The following is a 26878-nucleotide window of genomic DNA, read 5'->3' on the forward strand; positions in this document are numbered from 1 at the left end:
TGTTTACTACCTTTCAGATTGTGTGTAACAAGGGGAAGAAATCTAATAGTCATGAGGTGTCTACTGTATGATTTTAACTTTACTGTACAACTTTAACTCCTTGCACACTGGTTTTGGTGAAATACCTTTTGTGAAAGCAAATTCACATGAAAAAAAACAGCATGGTATAAGTCATATGCAAATCAACAGTGGTAATTATACCCTGATTACCAGGAGGGCCCCAAAGAGCCGCCAAAATAAAGCCATTTCATGCTCCGAAGACCCGGCGTCTCCCGCCTGAATCGGGTATGTTGGCATGTATGGATTTTAGCCACATGTGCATTATGAAAGAATCGCCAGATGGAAGTGCCAACCACTGAACTAGGAAAATTATTCATAATTAGGAGATCACGCGGTTAGCTGAACACAGCTGATAATGATATGTGCAACTAATTAAAGCCTTGCGGTGATGCGGGTTTTATGCAAAATGTTAGTATAACCTGTGGTGCCCGGTGCTTGATAGGGCTCGCCAGTGCAGTGCCTCACACAGAGGTCAGAAATAAAGACTGCAGCTCATCTTTTAAATGGCACGTCCACACAGCCCAAAGGATGCTTGTGCCTGCTTTGCTGCACAGGCGGTCAGTCCGCCTAATGCCACATGCTGTACACACTCCATTACAGCTAACCGTGCATTTCTGTAGGATCACCGGGTCCCAGCTTAAGAACAGAAACAAAGTGGGCACGGAGAAACAGAAACAAAGTGGGCATGGAGGATAGCTGCACACGAGGCCCAAGCATAAGCTTGACGGGGAAACCGTGCTTCACGCCTGTCCTGGCATCACACACTTACCTGGGCCCAAAAATTGGCCAGGAGGACCAGGCTGTGTTTTCGGTACCCCACAAAGCCACAGGCCGAGGGGTGTGCGTCCGATAGGTATGGCACGCCTCGAGCCTGTCCTGATATTTCACACATCCCGGGGGCGAGAGGCGAGCCTGGAGGGTGGTGCCTTCGAGCCGGTTAGGATACCCCACACTCTCCGGTGCCCAGAGATGCGCTCCTGAGGGTGGTGACATGCTTCAAGCCTCTCCTGATAACTCACACCCGCGGACTCATGGGTGAGCGCCTGGGGTAGCAAGCTTCGAGGCTTGCTTTGTTGCAATATAGCGGTAACTCGACCGGAAGGTATGGACTCTTTACATGAGCACCAATTAAGTTACACAACCACATTCATTTTTGGGTAGACACGGGGAGATTAAGTGATTTGCCCAGAATCACAGAACATTGAGCAGACGCCGAGACTCGTACGTGCTTCCCAGCTCCAAAGTCGGCCGCTCTGGCTGGAAAGCCACATCCGCTCGTCTATGCCTTTCCTAATAACCCACATACCCAAGAAGTGGTGCTTGAGTGAGTAGCACTTCTAGACTAGCCTGTCCAGATAACGCTCACGCTAGGGGCCGAGAGCCCGACGGCAGTGGAGCGCTTCGAGCCCCCTCATTCTGCTCCAGTTACCGCGCAGACCAGAGCTGAGCACCGACCGAGTCGCACTCTCAAGCCTGCCGCACACACTCCATAAACCCTGGGTCTTCTCCGTCACGTGGCTAAGCAGATGTCTCCAGTAATCAGCCTCACGCCGTGACAGAACAGTAATGGTTTTAGACCAGCCCCTCGCTCGGAGAACCGTACAGTGCCATCATCTCGCTGAAACAAGGCGGTTTTAAGCCCAGCTACCGAAGCTTGACTTGGCTTCTGGAAGCAAAAGGATTTTTTGTGATTTCTGTCGAGCATAACTTCATCACAGCTGACACTTTAACCCTCCACTCACTACTGAGAGCACCGCTCAAGTACGAAGGCTCACCCGAACAGATACAATAAATATACAGGATGTACAGCACCTCTTGCAAGTTAGGTGGCATGCTTCATTATGGCGAGGTGTGCTCCTGCCCCAGCACCTGTTGGTGTCTTTTGTATGTGTAAAGGGTCAGGGAAAATCAGCAATCTCAGTCTAAGTTTCATTAAGCACCCGGACTCAGGGGTACAGCGCTTTCCACAAGTAAGCAGCAATATTGTGTCTGTGTCCTTGTAAAACCGCTGGAGACTGGTCACACGAGTCCCACAGAGTCGCTTCTAATTGGCCGAGATGTATAGCCAATCAATGCATTCTCGATTCTGATTGGTCTTCCTGATTTTACCTCGAACTGACAAACTGCGGTGGAGGTGTAGTTTAAACTAGCTCGTAATATAGCGTGCAGGCGCTGCTCTGCCCGCACACCTGCTCCCTATCCACCCTCTCGGCAATGAATAACGCGCCATTGCTCATATTCACCTGGAAGGGCTGCTTCCTGTCCCCGGACACGAGCTTCAGCCCCCGGGAGTTCAGCTGAACGAGGTGGAGTCCGAGGTCCTTGGCGAGGTGTGCGCGCGCGTTAGGCAGCCGGGGATGCAACGAGGGGGACCGGCAGCGGTGAGGTGTGTGCGCGCGCGTGTGTGCCTGTGCGCGTCTCAGAAGCGCGTCCACAGACCCCGATCGCTGCGCGTGCCCTGGTCTGTCTCCCTTGGGAGCAAACACGGCAACAATAAGTCTCGTTGGCGGCAGCGCTTCGCGCTGCAACGCCAGCGAGACCTAAAAAGCAGGGACTACCACTGCAAAAATGTCAGAAGTTGAGAACCTTCTCATCCAACTGGATTCTAAAAGCAGTATGATATGTATATACCAGCTGCCAAAGTCATTATAATGTGGCAATTGGTATTTTCTAAAACACTACTTAAATATATACATCAATACTCAACAAATCCCCTTTCAATGTGTGGACAAAACTGCATACTTTGTAGTACAGTTGTGTGAAAGTGGGTTATTAGTAGTGGTAAATATGCATCTACCACTGGCAATAAGACCGCCAACACAGTCTAGGGTTCAGTATAGGTCTAAATAAATAATTCCAATGACCAACCCTTGGTAGCTTGGCTGCGAGCAGTCAGGCTTAATTTAGGAGACAGTTATGTAAAGCATTTTAAAACACCAACTTAGTGATTAATTAAGACACAGCACACAATAAAAATCCCACACTAATTTATACAAATTGGAAATAAATAGGAAAGTATATATATCTTCAAAATGACACTAAAACGACATAAATCCGATGCAACGAACCAGAGATATGAATTTATAAAGAATAAACAGTTTCTAGCACTTAGACACCTTATGGAGTTTTTTCCAAAGTTGCTTCTAACTTCTCCAAACTTCTGGAACTTGTGAAAACACAATCCAAGGGTCTGGAAGCTCCAAGATAGTCCTGGAAAGTTTGTGACCACAATTCCCACAATGCACCAGGCCAAAACCCTTAAAAGTTCACTGGATGCATTCTAGGCAGTGGATTCTTAGTGGTGATGATGCAGATGAGCTCTGTTAACCTGTAGCTTGCAGAGAATCCACTCTTTAATCCTTCAGAAGCAAAGTACATCCACAGGGATGTAGTTCCAGTTAACGCAGCATGCGCAGTCAGTCAGAATGCAGGGCCTAGTGGTGCAAATGAAGGTTCCAGCATGGCAATCCTTATTCTTCTGTTAGTTTCATTCAGCAGATCTGAGAGGCTCTCCACCTCTCACATATTTATTTAGTGTTCTATTGGGTCAAGTAGGAGAGCACTCCTGTTCAATGCGGTGCAAGGCAACACCCCAGAGCATGACCACTTCCTCCAAAGTGTGGCTTAATCTTCTCCCAGAAAGCACTATTCCTCCAAAATTCATCATGGCTGAACTCTCAGCAGAGCATAAATAGTTAACTAAACCAACTGTCAGTATGGCTCAATCCATAGCTCTCCACCCCATAACATCTGCAGATTCCTTCCTTAAGCCTCCCATTTAGCTGGGTCAGTGGGGATGGAGGTAGGCATATCTGGCATTCCCTGCCTATCCTGTTCCCCCTTGAAGGCTCTTCCTTTACGACCCCTCCTCTCTGCTCTGGCATTCCTATGTAGCAGAGCTTTCTCCAGCAGATAGCCTCTCCCTGGGTGAGCCACTTAGCACTTCATCAAAGCAGCCTGGCTAATCCTCTTAACACTGATCAATCAGGGAAGACTGCAGTAAGGCTGAATTTGAGCTCCCAGACAAGAAAGTCATGTCACCTCTTTTCTGTACAAGTTACGATAAATTCAACAATAGCATATTGTTAGATTTATCAATATCATTCTCAAAGGTCTTTGAATGATATGTATTCAATTCCTAGCAAGATGTATACGTTCATAAACTATTGCTATGTTATCCTATGGAACTAGGCATCGACAATGGGTAAACGGAAATGTGCAATTTCTCCATCACCAGGGCATATAAAACAAGCATTTGCAATGCAATAGGTCTCGCATTTACGCGAGTTTGAGCTACTGATATTGCAAATGACAATGCCTTTTATTTTTGTTTTCGTTTTTAAAACATAACTAAAAGGCATTGTCATTTACAATGCCAAAAGCTTAAACTTGTGTAAACGCGAGACCTATTGCATTGCAAATGCGTGTTAGAACTGCTGGTGCTAAGCACCGGCAACACCCGGGCCATGTAAAGCCCTCCCGGTATTCATATCTTACTACGGCGCACGCTCTTTATAGCAGATCTCGTCAGCAGGAAGGTGCGTTTACTGGAAAAAATGCTAAATTCCCTTTCTAATTAACGTGGCGGAATCAGTTAAATATTCAGCGGTGTATTCGAAAGGTGGATAGGGCCGATTCAGAGCCCGCCACCTAGCGAAATGTTGCCACTGAAAGGCCGGTAGTGAGGACAGTATGTCATATGCAAGGAGGGCAGGTCTGGGGCAATGTTAATTATGTTAAACCAGTGCCTCCGAACGGCGATGGAGGCTAGAGCAGACATCACAGGGTAGAGAAGTGGCTTTAAAAGGCAGAATGGGCTGGGGCAGAGTCTGTCACGTGCCATGCTCGTGTCTGTAATGGAAGCCCGTTCCTTGTGACACTTTTGCCTCTGAACAGTGGCGTCGTGAACCCCCTCGGGGTGTTGTTGACAGTTGTTTATGAGCCTTCCCTGTTTGCAGCTCTGTAAGCAAAGGGCTTCAAAGGAACACAAGCATTGGCATTGCCAATAGGTCTCGCTTTTGGGACCTTATAAGTATTTAGTTATGCAACTGTTGCATGGCTAAACACTTATAAGGTTCCAAAAGCGAGACCTATTGGTTATGCCAATGCTTGTTTCAGATTTGGTATCGGGGAGGGACACAGGCTCAGGGAAATAAAGGGGCCCAGAGAAAAACGGAAGTACGGAAGACAGATGGGTGGAGAGATAGAGAGAGGGTGAAGGAGTGAGAGAGACAGGGGAACTGCAGGAACAAAGAAGGTTAGGAAAGGAGAGAGAATGAGATAGAGAGACTCAGAATGAGGGACACAGAAAATGGTTAGGACCAGAGAGAAACAGAGAGGGAGAGAGCAACAAAGAAATGAGTGAGAGAGACAGGGGAACTGCAGGAACAAAGAGGGTTAGGAAAGGAGAGAGAATGAGATAGAGAGACTCAGAATGAGGGACACAGAAAATGGTTAGGACCAGAGAGAAACAGAGAGGGAGAGAGCAACAAAGAAATCCAGTAAGTTTCATTCAGCAGATCTGAGAGGCTCTCCACCTCTCACATATTTATTTAGTGTTCTATTGGGTCAAGTAGGAGAGCACTCCTGTTCAATGCGGTGCAAGGCAACACCCCAGAGCATGACCACTTCCTCCAAAGTGTGGCTTAATCTTCTCCCAGAAAGCACTATTCCTCCAAAATTCATCATGGCTGAACTCTCAGCAGAGCATAAATAGTTAACTAAACCAACTGTCAGTATGGCTCAATCCATAGCTCTCCACCCCATAACATCTGCAGATTCCTTCCTTAAGCCTCCCATTTAGCTGGGTCAGCGGGGATGGAGGTAGGCATATCTGGCATTCCCTGCCTATCCTGTTCCCCCTTGAAGGCTCTTCCTTTACGACCCCTCCTCTCTGCTCTGGCATTCCTATGTAGCAGAGCTCTCTCCAGCAGATAGCCTCTCCCTGGGTGAGCCACTTAGCACTTCATCAAAGCAGCCTGGCTAATCCTCTTAACACTGATCAATCAGGGAAGACTGCAGTAAGGCTGAATTTGAGCTCCCAGACAAGAAAGTCATGTCACCTCTTTTCTGTACAAGTTACGATAAATTCAACAATAGCATATTGTTAGATTTATCAATATCATTCTCAAAGGTCTTTGAATGATATGTATTCAATTCCTAGCAAGATGTATACGTTCATAAACTATTGCTATGTTATCCTATGGAACTAGGCATCGACAATGGGTAAACGGAAATGTGCAATTTCTCCATCACCAGGGCATATAAAACAAGCATTTGCAATGCAATAGGTCTCGCATTTACGCGAGTTTGAGCTACTGATATTGCAAATGACAATGCCTTTTATTTTTGTTTTCGTTTTTAAAACATAACTAAAAGGCATTGTCATTTACAATGCCAAAAGCTTAAACTTGTGTAAACGCGAGACCTATTGCATTGCAAATGCGTGTTAGAACTGCTGGTGCTAAGCACCGGCAACACCCGGGCCATGTAAAGCCCTCCCGGTATTCATATCTTACTACGGCGCACGCTCTTTATAGCAGATCTCGTCAGCAGGAAGGTGCGTTTACTGGAAAAAATGCTAAATTCCCTTTCTAATTAACGTGGCGGAATCAGTTAAATATTCAGCGGTGTATTCGAAAGGTGGATAGGGCCGATTCAGAGCCCGCCACCTAGCGAAATGTTGCCACTGAAAGGCCGGTAGTGAGGACAGTATGTCATATGCAAGGAGGGCAGGTCTGGGGCAATGTTAATTATGTTAAACCAGTGCCTCCGAACGGCGATGGAGGCTAGAGCAGACATCACAGGGTAGAGAAGTGGCTTTAAAAGGCAGAATGGGCTGGGGCAGAGTCTGTCACGTGCCATGCTCGTGTCTGTAATGGAAGCCCGTTCCTTGTGACACTTTTGCCTCTGAACAGTGGCGTCGTGAACCCCCTCGGGGTGTTGTTGACAGTTGTTTATGAGCCTTCCCTGTTTGCAGCTCTGTAAGCAAAGGGCTTCAAAGGAACACAAGCATTGGCATTGCCAATAGGTCTCGCTTTTGGGACCTTATAAGTATTTAGTTATGCAACTGTTGCATGGCTAAACACTTATAAGGTTCCAAAAGCGAGACCTATTGGTTATGCCAATGCTTGTTTCAGATTTGGTATCGGGGAGGGACACAGGCTCAGGGAAATAAAGGGGCCCAGAGAAAAACGGAAGTACGGAAGACAGATGGGTGGAGAGATAGAGAGAGGGTGAAGGAGTGAGAGATGCTGTCCAGAATAGTGTGAAAAACGCACCCGGATTTTGATGACAAACAGTGATTTTGAATGTGCAGTCACAAGAGGCCAATAATATACACACCGACGCTGCAGAGGGGAGAGGCCAGGAGAAAGTCATCGCGATCGCGATCACTCTGAAAGCGAAAGTGATCGCGATCGCGATGACACGCTAAAGCAGCGGGGGGAGGGGCATGGTGCTGAAGGCTGGCGCAGAAAAGGCAGATGGCTGGGCTAGAAGGGAGGGGGAATGCGGGGAGCAGCTGTGCGAGTGCACGCCATCGTGCACTGACGCTTGTAGCCAGCACAAAAATGTGAGATCTAAAGTAGAAATGTGTGCAGCACTGCTACTTATGATAACTAAACATCTTCTTCACTGACTTTTCTTTTTGATTCCGTATCTTCCAAAACCTTTCTGAAAACCAAAAATAAGAAATGCAAGAATGGTATTATGGTCTTATTTAAAAGTAGTAGGCACGGTAAACTTTATTGTGATACAATGACCCCTCGTTTAAAGCATAGTTTAGTAGGAGAGGAGCAGTGTTTAAGATTTGGGAAGGAGAACGATTAGAAGAAGTTATTTTAGGTCAAGTCTACCCCAAACTAGGAGGGGCTAACTGGTTGTTTATAAGGATGTGCATTCTTCGTGTCACTGCAGTAATGTTCCGAAATTAGAAAAAACAGAAACCTGTATAATTCTGCCTGTGCGCGCCATCAATGCTGCTGACACCCACGTCTACTTTCACCAGACACGAAAATCTACGTCAGGGTGAAAGAAGAGTTTAGATAACTGTGCCACAAGCCCTCAAGAAGCAGCATGGTGCGGAGAGTTGATTAACCATACCAGTAAAATACCATAGGTGCTTATTTTAAAGTGCTAAAACATTCAACATTTCACGGTTTCCGATAATGATGTCCCAGCAGTCAATGCTTGAATTCAACCTAGGCTTTACTACAGAAAAGGTGCAGCTTTTGAGCCAGCATGAAAACTGCTCACTAGCCTCAAGAAATAGAAGCATTCTCCCATCTCGCTGCTGGGCGGGTTCCCCGTCATGAAGAGTTATGTTAAACACCTCTGTGATCGTACATATGGCAATATGCCCAATTCATTCGAACAGGTCTGCCAAATTTAGTTGAACCCTTTCCCCAAGTTACCTTATAACAAGCCATTTTGCGCATCTTCAAGCACTGTCAGGGAAAGAATGTGTCCTTGTGTACCGTAACTGTGCTCATGTAAAGCGCTCCTATACCTTCGGCTCGAGTTTGCGCTATATAAATCTGTTTAAAAAAAAAAAGCAGCTAAAGCTATCTCGGCACCGGCCATCATGCTTAGAGAACTCTCTTTCTTGCATTACCGAAGGTATTGGAGTGCATTATACGAGCACTAGTTACGTTACACAAGGTGACACATTTGTTTGTAGGCACGGGAAGATTAAGTGATTTGTCCAGAATCGCAGGAAGCTGAGCTGACGCCGCGGCTCGAACCTGGTTCCCAGCTCCATTCAAAGTCGGCAGCTCTGGCCGTACGTCCACAATGTCTCCCGGGTCACATCATATTAAAAAATGCAGGCAGTTCCCGTTAGCACATTTTACTTGCAACGGAATACAACACCCCCTCAGCCACACCCATGACATGGGAGCCCACTTAACGAAGCCTCAGTACCGGAGAGCAGTGCTTACCGGACTGTAAACAGTCTGAGGGATGTAGCCGATCCCGAGCCATGCTATGCTTCTGAGGAGACGCCTAATCCACAAGCACCTCCCCCTGCTCTTTGGGAACGTGCCATAACACAGGCCTGTCCCAGAGGGGAAACACGCTGGGCAATAGAAAAGGGGAGGAGACAAACGATGAATGTCGCTCGTGCAACAGTGGGTGAAAGCAGAATTAAGAAGGAGTTGTATTTCAGGCAATATGCACAAGCAACAGTAGAAACCTCAAGTAAACAAGCAGACAGTAGCGCTTGTAACAAGAAAGCTTGCGCTGTCTATGACGTCACTTAGAACCACGAGCTGAATAACACCCCCATTATTCACAGTTGCTATCGGTAATTTTATTTTGTATATTGAAGCTAACGAGGAGGGAGTAGGAGGGGGGAGTGGGGGCGGGCACAGTGGTGCGGGCCGCAGTTGTAAAAGGCAGGGAGAGGGTGAGATTGAGAAAGGGAAAGATAGGGATCAAAGGAAACAAGGACGACACCTAGCTAGACAATAGGGATGGCAAATGGTGTGCACTTTGATGTCCTCAGTGGCCGCGCGGCTCACTGAGGACATCAAAGCAAGTGATCAGGCAGTGCTTTTCAGGCTGCCAAATGGTGCGCGCGCCCGGGGCACATGCACTGTATTTGGCGGCCTGAAAAGCCACTGTTTGCACTTCCAAAACTGGCTTACTATAAGTCTCGCCAGAGCAGCGCTAAAGCGCTGTCTCAGACGAGACCTAAAAACTTTTATAAGGGCCCTGCTTATTGTTGCATGACACTCCCCACCCTTGAGACACCAATGGGAGACCGTGAGGGTCATGAATATGCAAAAATAGTGTGGATCCTTACTCCACAGTGCTCATAGCACCAATGTTGATTTTGAGATGTAAGTTGGGGGAAGAGAAATGTGCAATTTCTCTATCTCCAGGGCTTTTAACACATCTTTTATAAGGACCCTGCTTTTAATTACATGACCCCCCCAGCCTTGGGACACCTAGGGGAGACCCCGGCCGTATCTAATATATAAGAATAATGTAGATTATCCCTTTTCAAGTGCCACTACAACCAAAGTCAAGTTTTCAGTTAATTTACGTTTAAAAACAGTGCTGCAAGGCAGTGCTGCTTTTAAAATGACCTCAGGTGCTCAGCAGTGCACACAAGCAGTGTAAAAGGGCTGCTGGCCTCTAAAATGCCATGCCCTATTATATACTAGGGACTTATATGTAGTTTTAATCCCCCTGTCGGGGTGAGGTGGTGGGGGTGAGGTTTAATAAAAAATGTAATTCAACCTAACCTGCTTGCCATGCCCTCCTTGCCACTCCTTCTGGTCGAGTCTCTCCTCCTCCCGCCGGCAGTAACAGGAAGCAACTTGGAAGCACCCAGGCTCCCCTGAACCAAAATACAATGTTGCAATGTACCGCTGTGATTGGTCTGAGCGCTGTGGCTCGGTGCTCAGACAGAGAATGGGGGCCTGGGCATCTTCTACACCCAGGATGTAATGGAGCCTGGCTAGAGAAGAGGGAAGGTGCGCATGACTGTTATGGTTGGCCTGAGAGGGCCGCCTAAACAGTCATGTGCACTTAGAAGTGGGGGCGAACCACTCCTCGGCTGCTCTGTGAGCCCCGCCCGCAAAGCTGCAGCTCATCAAAAAGGAAAAAATAAAATGATAATAATTACGTTATGATTTTATTTTTCTTATGCTGCTGAAAAAAGCAGTGGGGCGACGCTACTCCGCCTTAGCAGAGGAGCTGCCACTACCTCCCCTATTATTTACTAGGGACTTATGGGGTAGGTCATGCCAATTGTAAGTGTACCCTAATACATAGTGTACCCTAATGCATGTGTGTGTTTTCACTGTTTTTTCAACATATCTCTGGCCCTGGGCCTGGTTAGACAGAGCCCAGGGACAGTCATAGCCAGTTGCCACCAGTACCAGTCAGCATAAAATGGGGGTGCACAGGGAATACAGGATGACTTTGCAACAACAGTAATGTAAACAAACTTCATGGACGCATGCGCTTCATAAACGTACACCTCGACTTGGTAATCATACACATGACCATTTCATGCGGAGGAGTGAACATAGGTTGCACATATTCAGGAAAAGGCAATGCTCTTCAGTGCAATGAACTGCTGAAGTCCATAAATAACTTTTTGTCTCTCCCTACTATACCCTTTTTGACTGGTATGAGTCTTAACCTTTTATATGGTAGGATTTCCACTAGAATCGTAACTGGTGTAAATTTGGATTGGCCTATTTGAAATGTTTCTCCTATGTTGCTTTCATATTGGATAACATTTTATCACTTCAATGTTTATTAACATACACTTTAATTTTTACATCAATTTTTCCAATTAACATCAGACCACAAGGGTATTTCATGACATAAATACAGCAATCACTGTCTCATGCAGCATGATCTTTCAATTTTAAGGTTTTCCCTATGCGTGGATGATGATGTTCCTCTACAGTGTCAATCATAGGTTGTGTTCTTGAATCACCATGCGTCTCTCTGTGTTTGTATTAAATCCTTAACGTTAGCCTATCAATGGTAACCCTGAACCTTCTCTGAATAAGGGCTCTATAACACCCTTTAGTAACATGTTCCAAATTTATTTGTAATATTTGTATCTCATAAGATTGTAGCAAGTATTTTAAGACATTTTTTGTTTTCAATTTACACAGGTCTTTTCTTTGTACTTTATCATCTTTACCATTGCTGTTTCTATGAGTGTGTTGTGCTAATTCTCTCTTCTAGATTTTGTGCCCATCATTCCTCTGTTTTATTACTGATTTTTGTCTGACAGCATACCCCTCTTTGACCGAATTTGATAATAAGTTGGGTTATTGTTGAGGTTTGGGTGATGAAGGCTAGCATACTGAAGCATATTTTTCACATCTGTCTGTTTGTATAAATAAAGTAGTGGAAATTGTCAAATTTGAACATTTAAATAATGTATTCTCTCTGGGTCCGATTGACAAAGATTTTGGAGTGACTAGCTTTAACTAGCTCTTTTAAGTCTTCTGACTATTCCCATGGGTCCTTGAGTGTGCCTGGAATACTGCTGGTGTACTACTGGGATTTAGGAGCATAGTGCTCTTGGCTTACTACTGAGTTCAGGAGCAGCTCACGAGGCTATAAGAGTAAGTCGCACCATCTTTTTGACTGATGCCTGCTGGGTCTATTAAAGATATGAATTTGATCTGAAAGAGTATCACCTCCAGTTGTGTGTGTATTTCCTGTTGTTATTCTGTTCCTAGCCAATTTAATTTATACACCTGACAAAACAGAAAATGCTTCAAAAAAGGCTATTGCTACAAGATGTATTTCTGTTCCTGCTAATACATATAAATATTTGCATATCATGGGGTCTCGCTGGACCACATAGAAATTCAATTTATCCTTTTAACTTAAATAATTAATTTTAATATATTTATCATTAGCTTCAGAATAAATATTTCATTTGTCTTTTCAAGGTGGGGTGGAATTCAGCATGTTCTACTCTGATGCCTCTAAAGGGGTTATTACAAGCCTGGCAGTCCACGGACCGCCAGATTCGCGGGGGCACGGTGGTGGCAGTCACCCAACCACCTTATTAGTACCAGGGTGGTCAGGGCCCACGTGGGACCACCGCAACTGCCAGGGATCAGAAATTCCTGGCAGTGGCACAACAGTCTTGAAGATGCAATATGCTTGGTGGGCCGCTGCAGGCCGCCAAGCATATTGCGAGTTTCCTCACTGCCACACTTGTCATGGCGGTGCAACCACAATGAAAAGTGTGGCAGTGAGGAAACAAAGGGGGCCTTACAGGACCCCCTGGTGCATCACACTGTGTGTTTGCACACAGGGGGGCACAACATGTGCCCCCCGTGTGCGTGCACACTAATACATGCACGGCATGGACTGCAACAGTCCATGCCGTGCAGGTACTGACTTTGACGTTCCCATTGGAGGTAAAAGGGAAACCCACGGGGGAATACCACACCGCTTACGATGGGCTCACGGAGCCCGCCGTGGCGGTGGTTGGAAATGTAATCCACAAATGGCAGAGGAGCCAGACTGTTGTGATTACAATTTCGATTTCCACCTGCCATTTCATGGCGTTCCGCCTGCCATGAAAAGGCAGGAGTAAAGTGGCTTTGGTGGCCCCTAGCTTGGACCCATTCCCACCAAGCCCTCCACTACGGGGCATGTGGGGCACCTGTGGTGCCCCCCTAAACATCCCTGCACCGGTGCCTGCCACACGGTGGACGGATGTTTAAACTCTGCATTTTTTCCATTGCGGCTTGTGCTGCGTTCAGCAGCACAAGCTGCAATGGACAAAATACAGGCTCCGACTGGAAACACGGCATCCAGATCGTAATCTGGGAAGTGGGACCTCCAACTCCTTGTCAGGCAGTCTTGCTACTGTTACAATGCCAGTTGGATGTGGGTCCAACCGGCATCGTAATCAGCCCTTGATATTTTCCCCAGATTTTGAGTAATTGTCTTAAAGCAAATTAGATGATTTTCTCACACACTTAATATTAATTCCATATCATTCCTTCAGCAGAACCTGTTCACACTCTGAACATTTTCCTTACTCAGTAAACCCTTGATTGTGGTCTTTCACTAAGCCAGTCTCAGGCTGTGAAATTATATCTAGGGTTTCCTTGTGACCTGAATCATTGTGCTAGGCTATAGCTTGAGAAGGGACATTAATGACCCCACTATTAGTATAAAGTGATCATGTATTCTGATTCAGAAGGCATCTTCTTAAGTCTAAGCATATTTCTTTATCGCAGTCAGTTGACTCAGTTGAATGCTGCAGACCACACTTTAGAAGTTGTCTGAAATGAGTGTTTTTTAACATGCAGCACAGTCTAGTCTTGATGTCTACGCTCTCCAATAGGTTCTATTATGGAATCTGTATCCGGGATCATTTATAAGATTCTCTGTGGTGCTATTATGTTGTACCAGCTTGTGAGAGGTCTGATGGGTGGGCCTCTTATGTTGAATAAAGCCTTACTCTGACTCCTACAATACTTATGCTTCGGGTCCTCCTTGGACTCACTATGCAGACCCTACTAGGTGGAACTGATCACTAAGAAAACTTCTAAGTCCTGTTGTACCACTTTCACTGGACTAAACCTCCAATAAAAATGCTCAGAAGAATTTTTGAACTTCTAATTCCTCCCTTAGATTCAATCGGTCTACAATGGAAAGCACTAAAACATCGCAATGCAATGTAGCATAAAATGGATACATTTTGTTTCAAATATTTTGCTCACCTATGATCTGTATTAAAATGTGAGCCCTGACTCATACACTGTCTACCAGCTCTGATAAAGCAATGTATGTGCACGTCCATTGGTACTAGAAAGAGAGCCAATGGTACTCAATGTGGATCGCAGTCTACCTCTGTAAAAACTTAGAATAGAATGTGAAAAGGAGGGAGTAATTCATGAAAAGGCGGACCTAGCCTCTAACTGGTCCCCATTTCTCTTCAGCCCATTTATTCCTCACTACATTTTTCTTGATGACCAGTTGACAATCATTTAAGCGAAGATATACATTCTTCACTTACTTGAACATGGATTGAGAGGCGTTGGTTTTCACAAATGGAATGGCTCCCTGTTTTTTCAAAACCTGCACTATTACGCTGTCTTGTTGCTCTGGGATGTTGATATAACGTGCAAGTCCACAGTTAGAGTCATGTCCCTGTAAAATAAAAAGAATCATTTTTAGACTTTGGCAGAGATAAATGTTTTCTCATGCATAGGCCCTCAATTAGCACAAATGTGTGACTTCAACCACCAGTCTAACTGTACCTTGAGTCATGAATCACTTTGAGACGATCAGGACAATGAACACAGACCAACTAAACAAAAGGTAGGCAGGGGAGCTTGCATCCCTTCCTGTTAGGTTTTGTCTCCTTTCTTCAGATTGGTCTGACATGATGTACTAAATCACAAAATTGTTGTAATGGCCCCTAGCTGTAATTTCTCTATGGCCATTGCATCTGTGAAGTTTACACTGATTTGGTATTTGAGCTCCTAAAAAATACAGTTTTGGGAGTGTCCCCTTTTAAGACTGAACTACAGCTTTAGCACTAAGATGAGGGTACCCACACACCAAATTAACTCCTTTTTTTGCCTGTCTATATGCTACTTTGTAAACTTACTCTATCCACTGGATAACCATTAAAGTCCATATACGATGATTATCTTTGACTGAAATAATCATATATGTCTGTTCTTTCCACAACATATTCAAATCTTCTGTAGCATCATCCCTGAGCATCCTCTGTATTGGCAGATGCAGTCCAGGGCAACATCTATTCAGTATTTTGGGTGCACCATATGGAGTATTGCTGTGTGGAATTCTCACCCACCTCTTCAGCCTACATTTTATTGACCCTGATAAAAGCATTTTTCATGAGTAGTTCTCAGATCTCTTTGCATCCTACTTCTGAAAGCTCAATATAGGATTTTACTAGTGACAATATGTGTCAAAAGAAAAGAGAAGAATATTTGTAACACATTACAAAGATGATAGCTAGAAGTATAGGTTTATAGTGCGAGGCTAAATATTAGTTTAGGAAAATAATGTATTATCAAATATTCAGTTTTACTATTAATTATTAAGTTCCACATAAATCTCCTTGAATTTCTCTGCAAAGTATTCAAGTTTGATGATTTTATTCTTACATTGTTATTTGTCCTGGCATGTATTTGTTGTCTCTTCTCTTTTGTCAGAAATATAGTGAGTTGCTATTCCTAAAACAGTTCTTAATATGCATTACAAGACAATATTTTATTCATCTTTCTTGTCAATTAGGATAAAGGCTATATGATGTATTACAGTGCAAAATGCACCATAAATGTACTTTTGCATTCTGGCTTGAACCTATGCTGTTTGTAATGCATTATGTCTCATTAAGAGGATATTGTGGTTCAGTTAATGATGATAAAGTGATAATGAGAGAAATTTGTATTGAACTGTATCAGGGTTCAAATGAGTGCACCTTTTGGGGAAAGTATTATACCTTTTTTTAAATGTGTAGTGCTGAACAACATATGATGATTTTAAATTAATGTATAAAGCTGTTACATGCATAAAGGTATTAATGAATGAAAGAAATACCTTTCTCGCACTAGTGATGTAGTTTTGTGCAAGAAACCTATTAGGTTAGGGATATCATATTTATTCTAATTAGAATAAATGTGATATCCCTAACCTAATAGGTTTCTTGCATCATAATTGGTAAGGCCGGTGTTTCTAGGATTCTTCTGATCTTATCAGTGACTTTCTAGCACTTAGAAAAGTAATTTTGGGCAGAATGGCTTGATTTTTGATTGGAAATTGTTTAAAGTGATTGTTAAGTCTCTCTTGTGATCCAGGAGGATACACATCTTGATAAGATCCATTATGAGTTCTATCACTTACGAACTGACCTTGGGAGCTTCTAGGATCCCAACAAACCTAAAATGTTATCACGTAGATCGATTCCCAAGGTTCTCTTATTTAGTTATTAATGTTGGAAGTTCCTTTGTTCGCATTGTGACTGTGGTGAGATTATATCGCCGTTGGTCTTTCAATCCTGAGAATCACTGTTCTAACCCTGTTATCCTTCCCACAACATTCACAAGTTTGTTGTCCTAGAACAGAAAGTGTTCTTACCTGGGTTGCTCTGTAGCGTTCCCAGCTCCCCGCTCTGTTACTGACTCCCCCAACAGAGATCCACCGCCAGTTAAAAACCTCCAGCCACGAGCACATAGACATAAGTCAGATACAGAACAGTTCGGGTCCCGCTAGCCAAGCACTGACTCACTCTGTGCACTCTGTTGCTAAGAAGACAATCTGGAGGATCTTGACAAAGCCAAATAAATCAATTTATTGATGACATTCAGTGTGCTAGATATTCCGCACATCATCTGGCACCATTAATAGTTGAGGAGTAGTTTCATTCACTACACGTCACATGCACAGGAAGTGCATCTCATGAGTCGCATTGCCCTATCCTCTGCTAGTGTTTTTTGGCACTGAAACAAAGTAATCCCACCTCTCCCTTCTCATTAAATGGTTTTAACAGAAAACAGCTTCTGGAAAAAATACTTTAAAACACACTTTCAATCACTTTCAGCAAATCTACATATTTTTGGAATGGTTCACCAAAAAGCAGTCTGTGGTTTATATATGTAAAGATTCTTCACAACCAGTTCCTGGGTGCTTCAAAGGTCCCCGAATTACCAAGGACTGCTCCTCACACACCAGGCAATGAATTAAAGTAAAATAGCTTTCTCCTGCCTTCAAATAGAACACATACAAATGTCCAGTCACCACTAGTCTAGCTGCTGTAATGCCATCAGGATGCCACCATCTCTGTACCCTCATCTAGGTCCTTATATGCCTTGTGGCAGAGCAAGAGGCCACCTTCCCTTACCCAAACAGAAGATCTTCAGTTCCACAAATTTAACATGAAGGATGATTCTTACTCCTGAGTCCTTCACCAAGCAGGCCAGAACCCTTCCATATGTTACCTTCTTTCTTCTGACTCCCAAACTGCTTTCTGCAGCACAGTTTTTATGGGATATTTAAACAGTGACTGGCATACATTCTAAAGTGAAGCCCACTGTGATGTGTTCTCCAGTTTTATAAAGACGGAAGAATGGAGTTTTCTCTGGATTTTTCTTTCTCCCTCTTCCAACTCCTCCTTATGCCTATTTCTTCCAGCCTTTTATGACATTGTGTGTTGTGATAAGTGGTGCTATTTAGTGCTACATCATGTTACATATTGATGTATAGTGTTACATTGTGTCGTGTGGAGCTATGCTGTGGTATAGGTTTGTGCTATGTTATGTTGTGTCAGCCTGTGCTTGTCTTTGCTATGTTATGGTATGATATGTGCTGTGTTATGAGATAGGTGTTGTATTTTGCTGTTATGCATTGCTATGCTCTACGTTATGGTTTGTTGTTTTATGTTATGTCCTGCTGTTATGGTATGTCTTGCTGTTATGTGCTGTGTTATGTTATCATACATTATGTTTTTTATGCCATACTGTGCTGCGCTGTTTTATGCTAGACTGTGTTGTCTAGAGTCATATCATGCTATGCTGGTATGTTAGGGTGCGTTGTTATGGTGGGTTACATCATGTTGTATTATGTAGTGCTGGGCTATATATGTTATTTTTTTAAACACAAACTTTATTACAGTTTTTATACCTACAATACAAATCCATATACAGGAGGGTCAAATAACAGGTAACATATCCCTCTAAGCTGTTATCTAACATTGTTATCTTACATCATGTTGTTCTATGCTGTGTACATTATGATGTGGTGTGTTAAATGGTTTTGTGTAATGCTACGCAGGTTATACTTGGGTGTGTGTTGTCGCATCATGCTGGACTATACCTTAAGCTGTGCTGTGTTATGTTGTGTCATTGCATGAACTAGTAAAAACATCAAAGTAAGAACAATGGCTCTCCCTAAAAGGTAAATGTTGTGTCACATTTAGCCATCTTCAAATAATCTCCCCACTTTAAATCAGGTGGGCGGTCGAAAGGCCAAGCCTCCAATGGCCTTCCTCTGTAGCGCCGTCAAAGGAGTACGTAACATTCGCTGACATACTTAAGGTCCGTCCTTCTGTAAATCATGTGGGTGGACCTTGAGTTGGCGGAGACAGAGTCAACTTTCTGCCAAACTCTAATTCAGCCCGATAAAGTCTCCGTGCCTAAAAACTGACCTTGTGCAATGTAATCCGGTGCTCATGGAAAGGGCTCTGAGCCCTTGAGTCAAATATGCTCTACATAAAACAGCTTCTTGCATATGTTTAAGACTCAACGACAAACCATTTGCCAGAATTATTAAAACTGTATATAGCTAAATAGACATTATCACATCTTTGCAGTAGCTATCAATTTTACCAGCTTTAACAAACAACACATCCATCATTGATACACACATTACTGAAAAATATTTAGCTCTTGAGATCTCTGTGACAAATGTTAATGTCTGCAACTGTGCAGCCTCACTTTTAGGTTATAGTACCTCTCTGAATGCACTTCAGAATGTCTCTTTATGTCTCTGCAATACTAAAGTGTTCCCCTTCTTGTAGCAACAAATGTGTTGGATGATTGACAAAAAGTGGCTTAGCCAAGTTTGGTCAACACACAATAAGTCCCTGATTGCAAGCTGCTCAAATGCAGAGGTTCCAGAAAGTTGCCCTGCTGGTACCTCGTACAGGGAAGAATCAGAATTAAGCAAAGTGGTACCTCATACAGGGATACCACACCACCAAACTCATAATCAGGCTCCTAGAGGGATATTACAAGAAACATAAATCACCTTGTAGCCATAGTGCTCCTTGATGCTGACTGGTACTCCATACAGAAGGCCTTTAGCTCTGTCCTTCTTCACCTCCTTCAGCTGCGCCTCACACTCGGGAAGGAAATCGGCCAAGCAGTTGACTTGCTTGTGCACTTCCAGTGCCTGAAACGTGAAAATAGATAGCCAAGGCTCGTATCATTTATTGGCTTGAAACCTTTACCTTTACCCCTTTTTTGCACCACTGTGACTAACAGGTTCCCCAGCCCACCAGTGTATCACATAAAATACCATACACATCCCAGAGCTTTATGTAATATGTCAGAACTGTCTCTCGACAGTTATGTGACTCACCACGTGCAATATCCTATTCATCCATGTAGTACTACACACTGTAAATCAGACAGCTGTACCCAACCAACATGATGCATTTTTATTGGCACCTACCCAGTCCCTATCTAGCCAGGAGATTTGGATCACTGACAGTTTATTGGAAACAAAAATATAGTGTGGACACAATATCCTATTTAAAGTATCGAGGACCAAAATATTGAGAAGGTAAGTGCAAATAGTTAAGTACAGATCTACTTTTCTTAACTCCACATTTACATACCTTGAAGATATCTATATCGTCAATGCTCCTATAAGTGGAGTTATATAGAGCGCAACTATGCTTATCTATAAAAACTTACCTTCTTGACACGATATTTTGACCACACAATATTTTTTCTCTGATATTTTGTCCAAACACCGGAGATTCATAGCTAGTACCTGAGACAATCCTATTTTCAGTTTCAACCAACATATCTCTACACTCTCTTCCCTTAAGAGCTGTCTGCCAAGATCCCAGAGTGTGAACTATGCAGGCGCGGATCGCCCATTGGGGCGTAGCCCCCGCGCCTGCAAGTTCAGAGACGCCGAGGGTGGGGGAGAACTAACTGACAATGCATGTCAGTCAGCATGACGTCGGACCGTGGGCGGTCCGGCGTCATGTTGACTGACATGCATTGTCACAAGCTAGGGAAAGGCAGCACAAGTGCGCATGAGTGGGCATGGAGATTAATTTTTACTCCGTGTCCAGTCATGCGTACTTGTGATTTTACTGCCTTGCGCATGCCCATTAGGAGCCCCTCGGTCTCCTAATGGGCAGGCGGTGGGTGTAGCGTAAGCTGTGCCGTCAGCCAATCCTGGCGCTGCTGGCAGCGCTAGGATTGGCTGAGAGGGGTTGGCAGGCCCCTCCTCCAGTACCGTTACTAGTGAAGGCGCCCAGGGGATCAGAGGTCTGAGAGCGAGGTGGCGTGGACGGGACCGGCTGTGAGGTAAGTTTTTTTTTTTTATTAAATATTTCATTCCCCCCCATGCGCGACCCCAACACTCCCCCCCCCCCCCCCCGCGAGCCGCGACTGGCAGCACCAAGTAGAGAAAGGAAGCAGCCTCTGTGAGCCCTGTTTACTTTCGGTTGTTTGCACTCGATGCCCTTCCCCTGACTCCCCCCAGCAGGAAATAGCGGGCTGCTGGGCACATACTGTGATGCAAACCCAAGTTAGAAGGTGTGAGATTTCCCTTCTGCGACCCTTGGTATTTTGGTGAATCGGTGTCCCGAGAGATAATTCTCTCCGTAGACCTCAGCAGGGGCCTGAAAGATACGTGTATACATCCCTAGCAAGGCAGACTCCGCTTTCCATCCTCTTGTGGTTGGTAAATTGTCTACCATTACATTGGGAATTTACATTGCTTGGAAAGTGTAGAAGTGTGGTATGAAGCGCTAGTTAAAAACAAGCATTTGCAATACAATAAGTCTCGCATTTACGCGAGATATTCACATTGCAAATAATAATGCCTGTTATTTTTGTTTTTGTTTTAAAAACATAAATAATAGGCATTGTTATTTACAATGTCAATAGCTGAAACTCGCGTAACTGCGAGACCTATTGCATTGCAAATGCTTGTTTATAGTTTGGTTTTGGATCACAGGTGTTATCGCATGTGCTTGCTGCTGGCAAAGTTTCGGTTTTACAGGAGGCATAATCTTACAGGTTGCTCGGGGGCTCGCCAATCATAAATAACAAATGGAATAACTTTATTGTTCGCAACACCAGGCCCACGATTAAGTAACCGAGACCCCCTCCACACATCTTTGGAAGGTCTGTGCAGGGGTTGGTGTGTATGTAGGACAGGCTTACATTAAGCAGATGCCCTCCCCGTACTCCTGTTTTCAGATGGCAGCGTTTATCTGCTTCTGTGCAGTATCGACCATCATAGATGGTTAACACAGAACTTTAAAAAAAAGTCACTTTTGTTCCATCTTCTGTTCAATAACACTGTCCACTTCGTTCAGTCTTTTGTTTGAATCCTACAAAGTTCGAGGGTTTGTTTTTCTTTTTTCCAGGGACGTTTTGACTGAAATGTAAATTCAACACTCACAACAATTTCCCCATATATGCTGTTTTGGAAATGTGCTTTCCTTCAGTGACGCCTGGACGGACTAGTGTATTTGGCAATTTGGCAGTGCCAGAAGGGCTGGTCTTCCAGAGTAGTGTATGGACTGGGTTACTGGCTGCTTGTGGGCTTGTTTTATGCTCTGGTGAGAACGTTTTTACTCTCAGTTTTCCTGATATTACGACAAATAATTCCTGCAGCAAGCAGAGAGGTCGAACACCGTGAGCGGACGCCCCCCAACATTAAGGCAGTGAAAACCACCCAGACAGTACTTTTTAGACAGGAATACGAGGGGGTTTATTAATAATATGGTTGTGGAAGGGGCTGTTAGCACTTTGACGTGACGGCCTTCTTTGTTAGAGCAATTGAATGTATCCTGGCATTCGTGTGAATCCTTCAGTGTATTACAGTGAGAGGGACCCATTCTCCACTTCCGGGGAGAGAGACAGGCTGCAAGGTGTGAAGGGTTGAGGCCAGGGCTGCGTGGGGGCAAGGGTGAACAAAACCTTTAGATTTTTCGAATCAATATGGCAAAGCTTGTTTTTTCCAATGAAAAATGCTGCACGCAGCACTTTTTATTTTTATTTGTTACTACAAGGATTGTGAAGACAACACAGATCTTTGACAGTTTTAATACAAAGTTCAAACATGTCTTATGAGGCCCTGTCTACTGCTAAGCGAAGAAGGGTTGTTTGAAAACTATAAAATAAACGTACATTCAAGTGAAATATGGGGTGGACGTTCGAGTGCGGTCTATTGGGGGTATGTGATGAATATTCCCATGTGTATAAAATGTTTGCCCTCTGACTCACACGTTTTACGGTTTTTTAAAGGCTGTGTTCCTTAGTAAAATTGCGAAAAATCGTGATAATATAGGACTGCAAAAATGTGATATTTTTTTTAGCTTTGAAATTGTTTTGGTCCGTAATTAGTAATGTGGATTTTTCGAATGTTAAGAGACGTGTAGGTTTTATAGTGAAGCAACAAGGCCAGCAATAAGTAAAGCAGACATTTCTTCAGGGTATGGGTACATGTCAGTTTGTGGTGTGCCTGTGTTAGCAGTACACACATTCGCACATGTACGTCACTAGATTGACTGTGCAAAGTAAATGGCGGCAGCATGAATGCCACTGGTGTCTGACAGACGTGAGCATGCGCTGAGACCTTTCCTTTATTCTTGGTGGTGTTTAATGGTGGAGGTGGAAATGCACTTTGGGGGGTGGGGGTTATTCTGGTTGCTGAAGGTCTGGGGGACCGACGGGGTGGGGGAGGGAAATTGTGCAGGTGATGCGTGCTTCACATTTGCAGCCCCCTGGGAGTGCCAGTTTTGAATGAGAGCCAGATTTGCTGCGAGTCGGTTGGTCCCTTGTACCAGAGTTTCTCAATAGTATGCTTTTGGCAGTGTGGTTGTCTAGTCTATTAATGTCATAACTGCACTTTCACAATTGCTTCATTAACCTTCTTGCTTCTCAAAATTGCTTGAAAATGCACCGTTTACCCACTCGCTCGCCACGGTGCACTCCGACACAAAGTTTGCGGCTCACCACTTTCAAATGTCACCAGCCGCCCCTGGAACTATGGGGCCGATTACGATGGCGGGCGGACTTGCAAATGGGACCGCCCGCCATAGTTGCGGCGGTCCCACCATACGAATTATGATGCGCCCACCAGTGTGGCAGGCGCATCCTGTATATTTTACATTGTGGCGGACGGTGCTTCAAGCAGCACCCACTGCAATGTAAAAGATACATGTTGTGCTTTTACATGCACAATGTGACAGGCACCGCTCTGTGCCTGCTACATTGTACATGCAAACGCGGGGGTACCATAGGTACCCCCCATGTGCAGCCCCCACACCCCCAACACCCTGGGGCCCCGCAACGGGCCCCCAACAGCAGGACCGCCAGCCTTTCCATTGCGGCAATGCAGCCATCGAAAGGCTAATCACAGCCTGCAGAGTAATATTGATGGCGGTGTCTTCCAGACACCGCCACCATATTAAACCCGTTTGCCGCCGGTCGACGAGTCGGCCTGCGGAAAAGTGGCGGACAGTCTTTCTGTCCGCCGCGGACCACCCAGCCATCATAATATGGCGGGGGGTCTTTGCAGTCAGGATGGCGGGCGGATCGCCCCCGCCGGTCCGGCGGTGACCACCGCTGGCCCGGCTGCGGCGATCCGCCCACCATCATCATCGTCCCCAATGAATCTGAGTGTGCCTACCCTGGGAAAGAAGCCTCTGAAGCAGACAGCATTCTCTTTCCTGTCAGAAGGCTGCATATGTGTCACCTCTGCTGCTACAAGAGCCTGACATAAATATGGCCCCAAAAACATACTTTCCATAACTTTATATTATGTATTTAAAGTGAGGCGTGAACCCCTACTCCTATGAAACACTTATCAAGTCTCTACCTGGAGTCTGTATTCACTGACAAGTGCCTCCTACTGCTCTGCTCTTCCTAGCTTTCAGGATGGGGAGTGGTACGAGTGAATGTATAAGATTAACAAACTTTGGTATGATTCACTGTGTTCACATATGTTTAATAATCATTATTTGTCTTACATTGCTCTGCCAGAGACAACTGAAGGTTATCATCATCATAAATCTCTTTTTTGGTTAAAAGCCATAAAAGTACAAATAATGACATAAATATAAGATTTTTACACATTATGATTTAGACAGGCGATCACCAACAAGAACAGTTTAAAAAAATGATATAAAACAGAGAAACACCATTAATAAAGTAAATTATTAGATGAAATCATTATCATCAGTGCAATTTTTAAACTTGGTATGGTAGGCATTAGAATAAAGAGTTAGAGTCTTACACATCAATTCCATCAAACTAGCCCACCAGGTACCTCCAGTAAGCGCCAGGGAGCTGCGTTGTAGAGAGGTGTAAAAAGGGGCGTGGCCTCATTACACCTCTCTGCAACGCAGCCCCCTGGCGCATACTGGAGGTTCCTGGTGGGCTAGTTGGCCCCCAGGGACCACCAGTATTGAAGGGGTATTTGTTCCCCCTCTGCAAACGCGCCAGGGGGCGCGTTTGCAGAGTGATGAAAGGAGGGGGCATGGCCTACTCCCCATCCCGTTTTTTAAAAAATGTTTCTTTTTAAGAAGGGGGGCTGTGTAGCCCCCCTTCTTTTTCTTATTTTTTGGCCCTGGGAACCCCATCCCCCAGGGCCTGCCCTCAATTTGTATGTTTTTTATAAAAATAAAATAATAAAATCGGGAAGGGGGCCGCGTGGCCCCCCTTCCGAGGCCATAATTTGCCCCGGGGACCCCATCCCCCGGGGCATGGACTTTTTTTTTATTTTTGTTTTTGGAGGGGGGCTGCCTTGCCCTCCTCCTGTGTCCTCTTTTGGCCCCGGGGACCCCATCCCCCGGGGCCGTTTTTTTAATTATTTATTTTTAGGAGGGGGGCCGCGTGGCCCCCCTCCTGGGCCACTACTGGCCCCGGGGACCCCATCCCCGGGGCCTGGCCATCTCGTTGGGGACCATGGGGGGGTCCCAATCCCCCCACGGTCCCAGCCGGCTCCCCGCTTCCTGCGGGAGCCGGCATTGCTTTACCACATGGGGAGCAGCTAACATGCTGCTCCCCATGTGGAAAAACGATCTTCTTTGCTTCACTGAAGCGAGAGCAGGTTTCCCTGCTCTTGCTTCAATGAAGCAAAGCAGTTTGCGATGGCAGGGTGGGAGGCGCGAGGCTCCCGCCCTGCCATTGCAAACAGCAGTGTCCTGGGGGTGGGCACCCTGTGACACTGCAGGAGCCAGCCCTGGGGGGTGGCGGTCCCCAGGGCCATCTTTGGCTCCAGGAGGGGGGCCGCGCGGCCCCCCTCCCACTTAGTTTTAAGCCCCGGGGGGTGGTGGTCCCCAGGGCTTGGGGGTCCATAACGGACCCCCTATTTTAAATAATTGGTGCCCCGGGGAGGTGGCGGTCCCCGGGGCGTGTGGGGGGGCTCGAGCCCCCCCACACTTTTTTTTTTCTAAACAAACATGCCCCGGGGTGGCGGTCCCCGGGGCTGCGGGGGGCCATGAGCCCCCCGCATACATTAAATTAAAGCCCCGGGGGTGGCAGTCCCCGGGGCTTGGGGGGGCATTTGAGCCCCCACACCCATTTATAATAAAGCCCCGGGGGTGGCGGTCCCCGGGGCTGCGGGGGGGGGCCGTGAGCCCCCCCGCATATTCAATCTTGGAGCCCCGGGGGTGGCGGTCCCTGGGGCACAAGATGGCTGCCAACACTTCCTGATCTGGAGTGTTGACAGCCAATTAGCATTCAGCTCGTGCACGGCAGGGTGCGCGCTGGGTGCGGGGAGGGTCCTCGGATCCTCCTCGGCCATAGATATATATGTACTTTTAACTGTAATTTTCTCAGGTACTACCGAACAGATTTACACCATTTAAGCAAAAGGCATGAGTCTGAACTGAGGACTACCTCTTTGCCAAATTTGGTGTAATTCCGTTCAGCAGTTCGGGCTGTAGCTGCGACAACAGGTCCTATGGGAAATGGCATGGGGAAAACGCGTTTTGGGACCCCCCTTTTTTCTCAGCCCCCGCTTGACGAATCACTGCGAAACTTTCAGGGTCGGAGCGGAGCTGGCCAAAAGTTTGGAAAATTTCGCGAACATTCGTCAATCAGCGCCAAGGTTATTCCAAATAGAATGTTGCGGATTTCCTATGGAAAATAGGTCCTAACTATAACTATCTACTGGCGACCGCCAGTAGATAATATATATATATATATATATATATATATATATATATATTGGTCATCTTATAGCACGTGTTGTAACTCAAAGAATTAGCGTGTGCCTTTGTCATAGTACATTTGTTCTGTAAATGGGCACACGGTCCCAGTTTGAACTTGACTTCGAAAAACAGAGTGCACATCGCCACAACTGGAAAAGGTAACAAGCTGGTTCGAAGGGAGCCCACACAAACAGTTCTGAAACTGAGGACATCAGGTTACCTGCGAGATTCCCATTGTATGATAGACAGTTGTTATTGTAGCTCAGGTACTTTGAACGCCTTGTGATACAAGCATGGTGGCTTCACCAACCTGGTATCTATAAATCATGGCTGTATATCACAGTAGTTAAATCAAACTCCTATTGG

General features: G+C 45.3%; 1 protein-coding gene across 2 annotated transcripts in view; it reads right to left on the bottom strand.

Moving 5' to 3' along the window:
* LOC146835074 (vitamin D3 hydroxylase-associated protein-like) overlaps window positions 1-26878 on the bottom strand; it is a 305684-nt gene that overhangs the window by 196296 nt on the left and 82510 nt on the right. For both annotated transcript variants that reach the window (XM_085602740.1, XM_085602739.1), the window contains exons 3-4: window positions 19348-19491; window positions 14585-14718 (exon numbers count right to left, since the gene is read on the bottom strand). In XM_085602740.1, coding sequence (XP_085458866.1) covers window positions 14585-14718; window positions 19348-19491 — 278 coding nt within the window. The remainder of the gene's footprint in view (window positions 1-14584; window positions 14719-19347; window positions 19492-26878) is intronic.

The sequence above is a fragment of the Triturus cristatus genome, chromosome 4_2, assembly GCF_964204655.1.
Source record: "Triturus cristatus chromosome 4_2, aTriCri1.1, whole genome shotgun sequence".
NCBI classification, from domain to species: domain Eukaryota; kingdom Metazoa; phylum Chordata; class Amphibia; order Caudata; family Salamandridae; genus Triturus; species Triturus cristatus.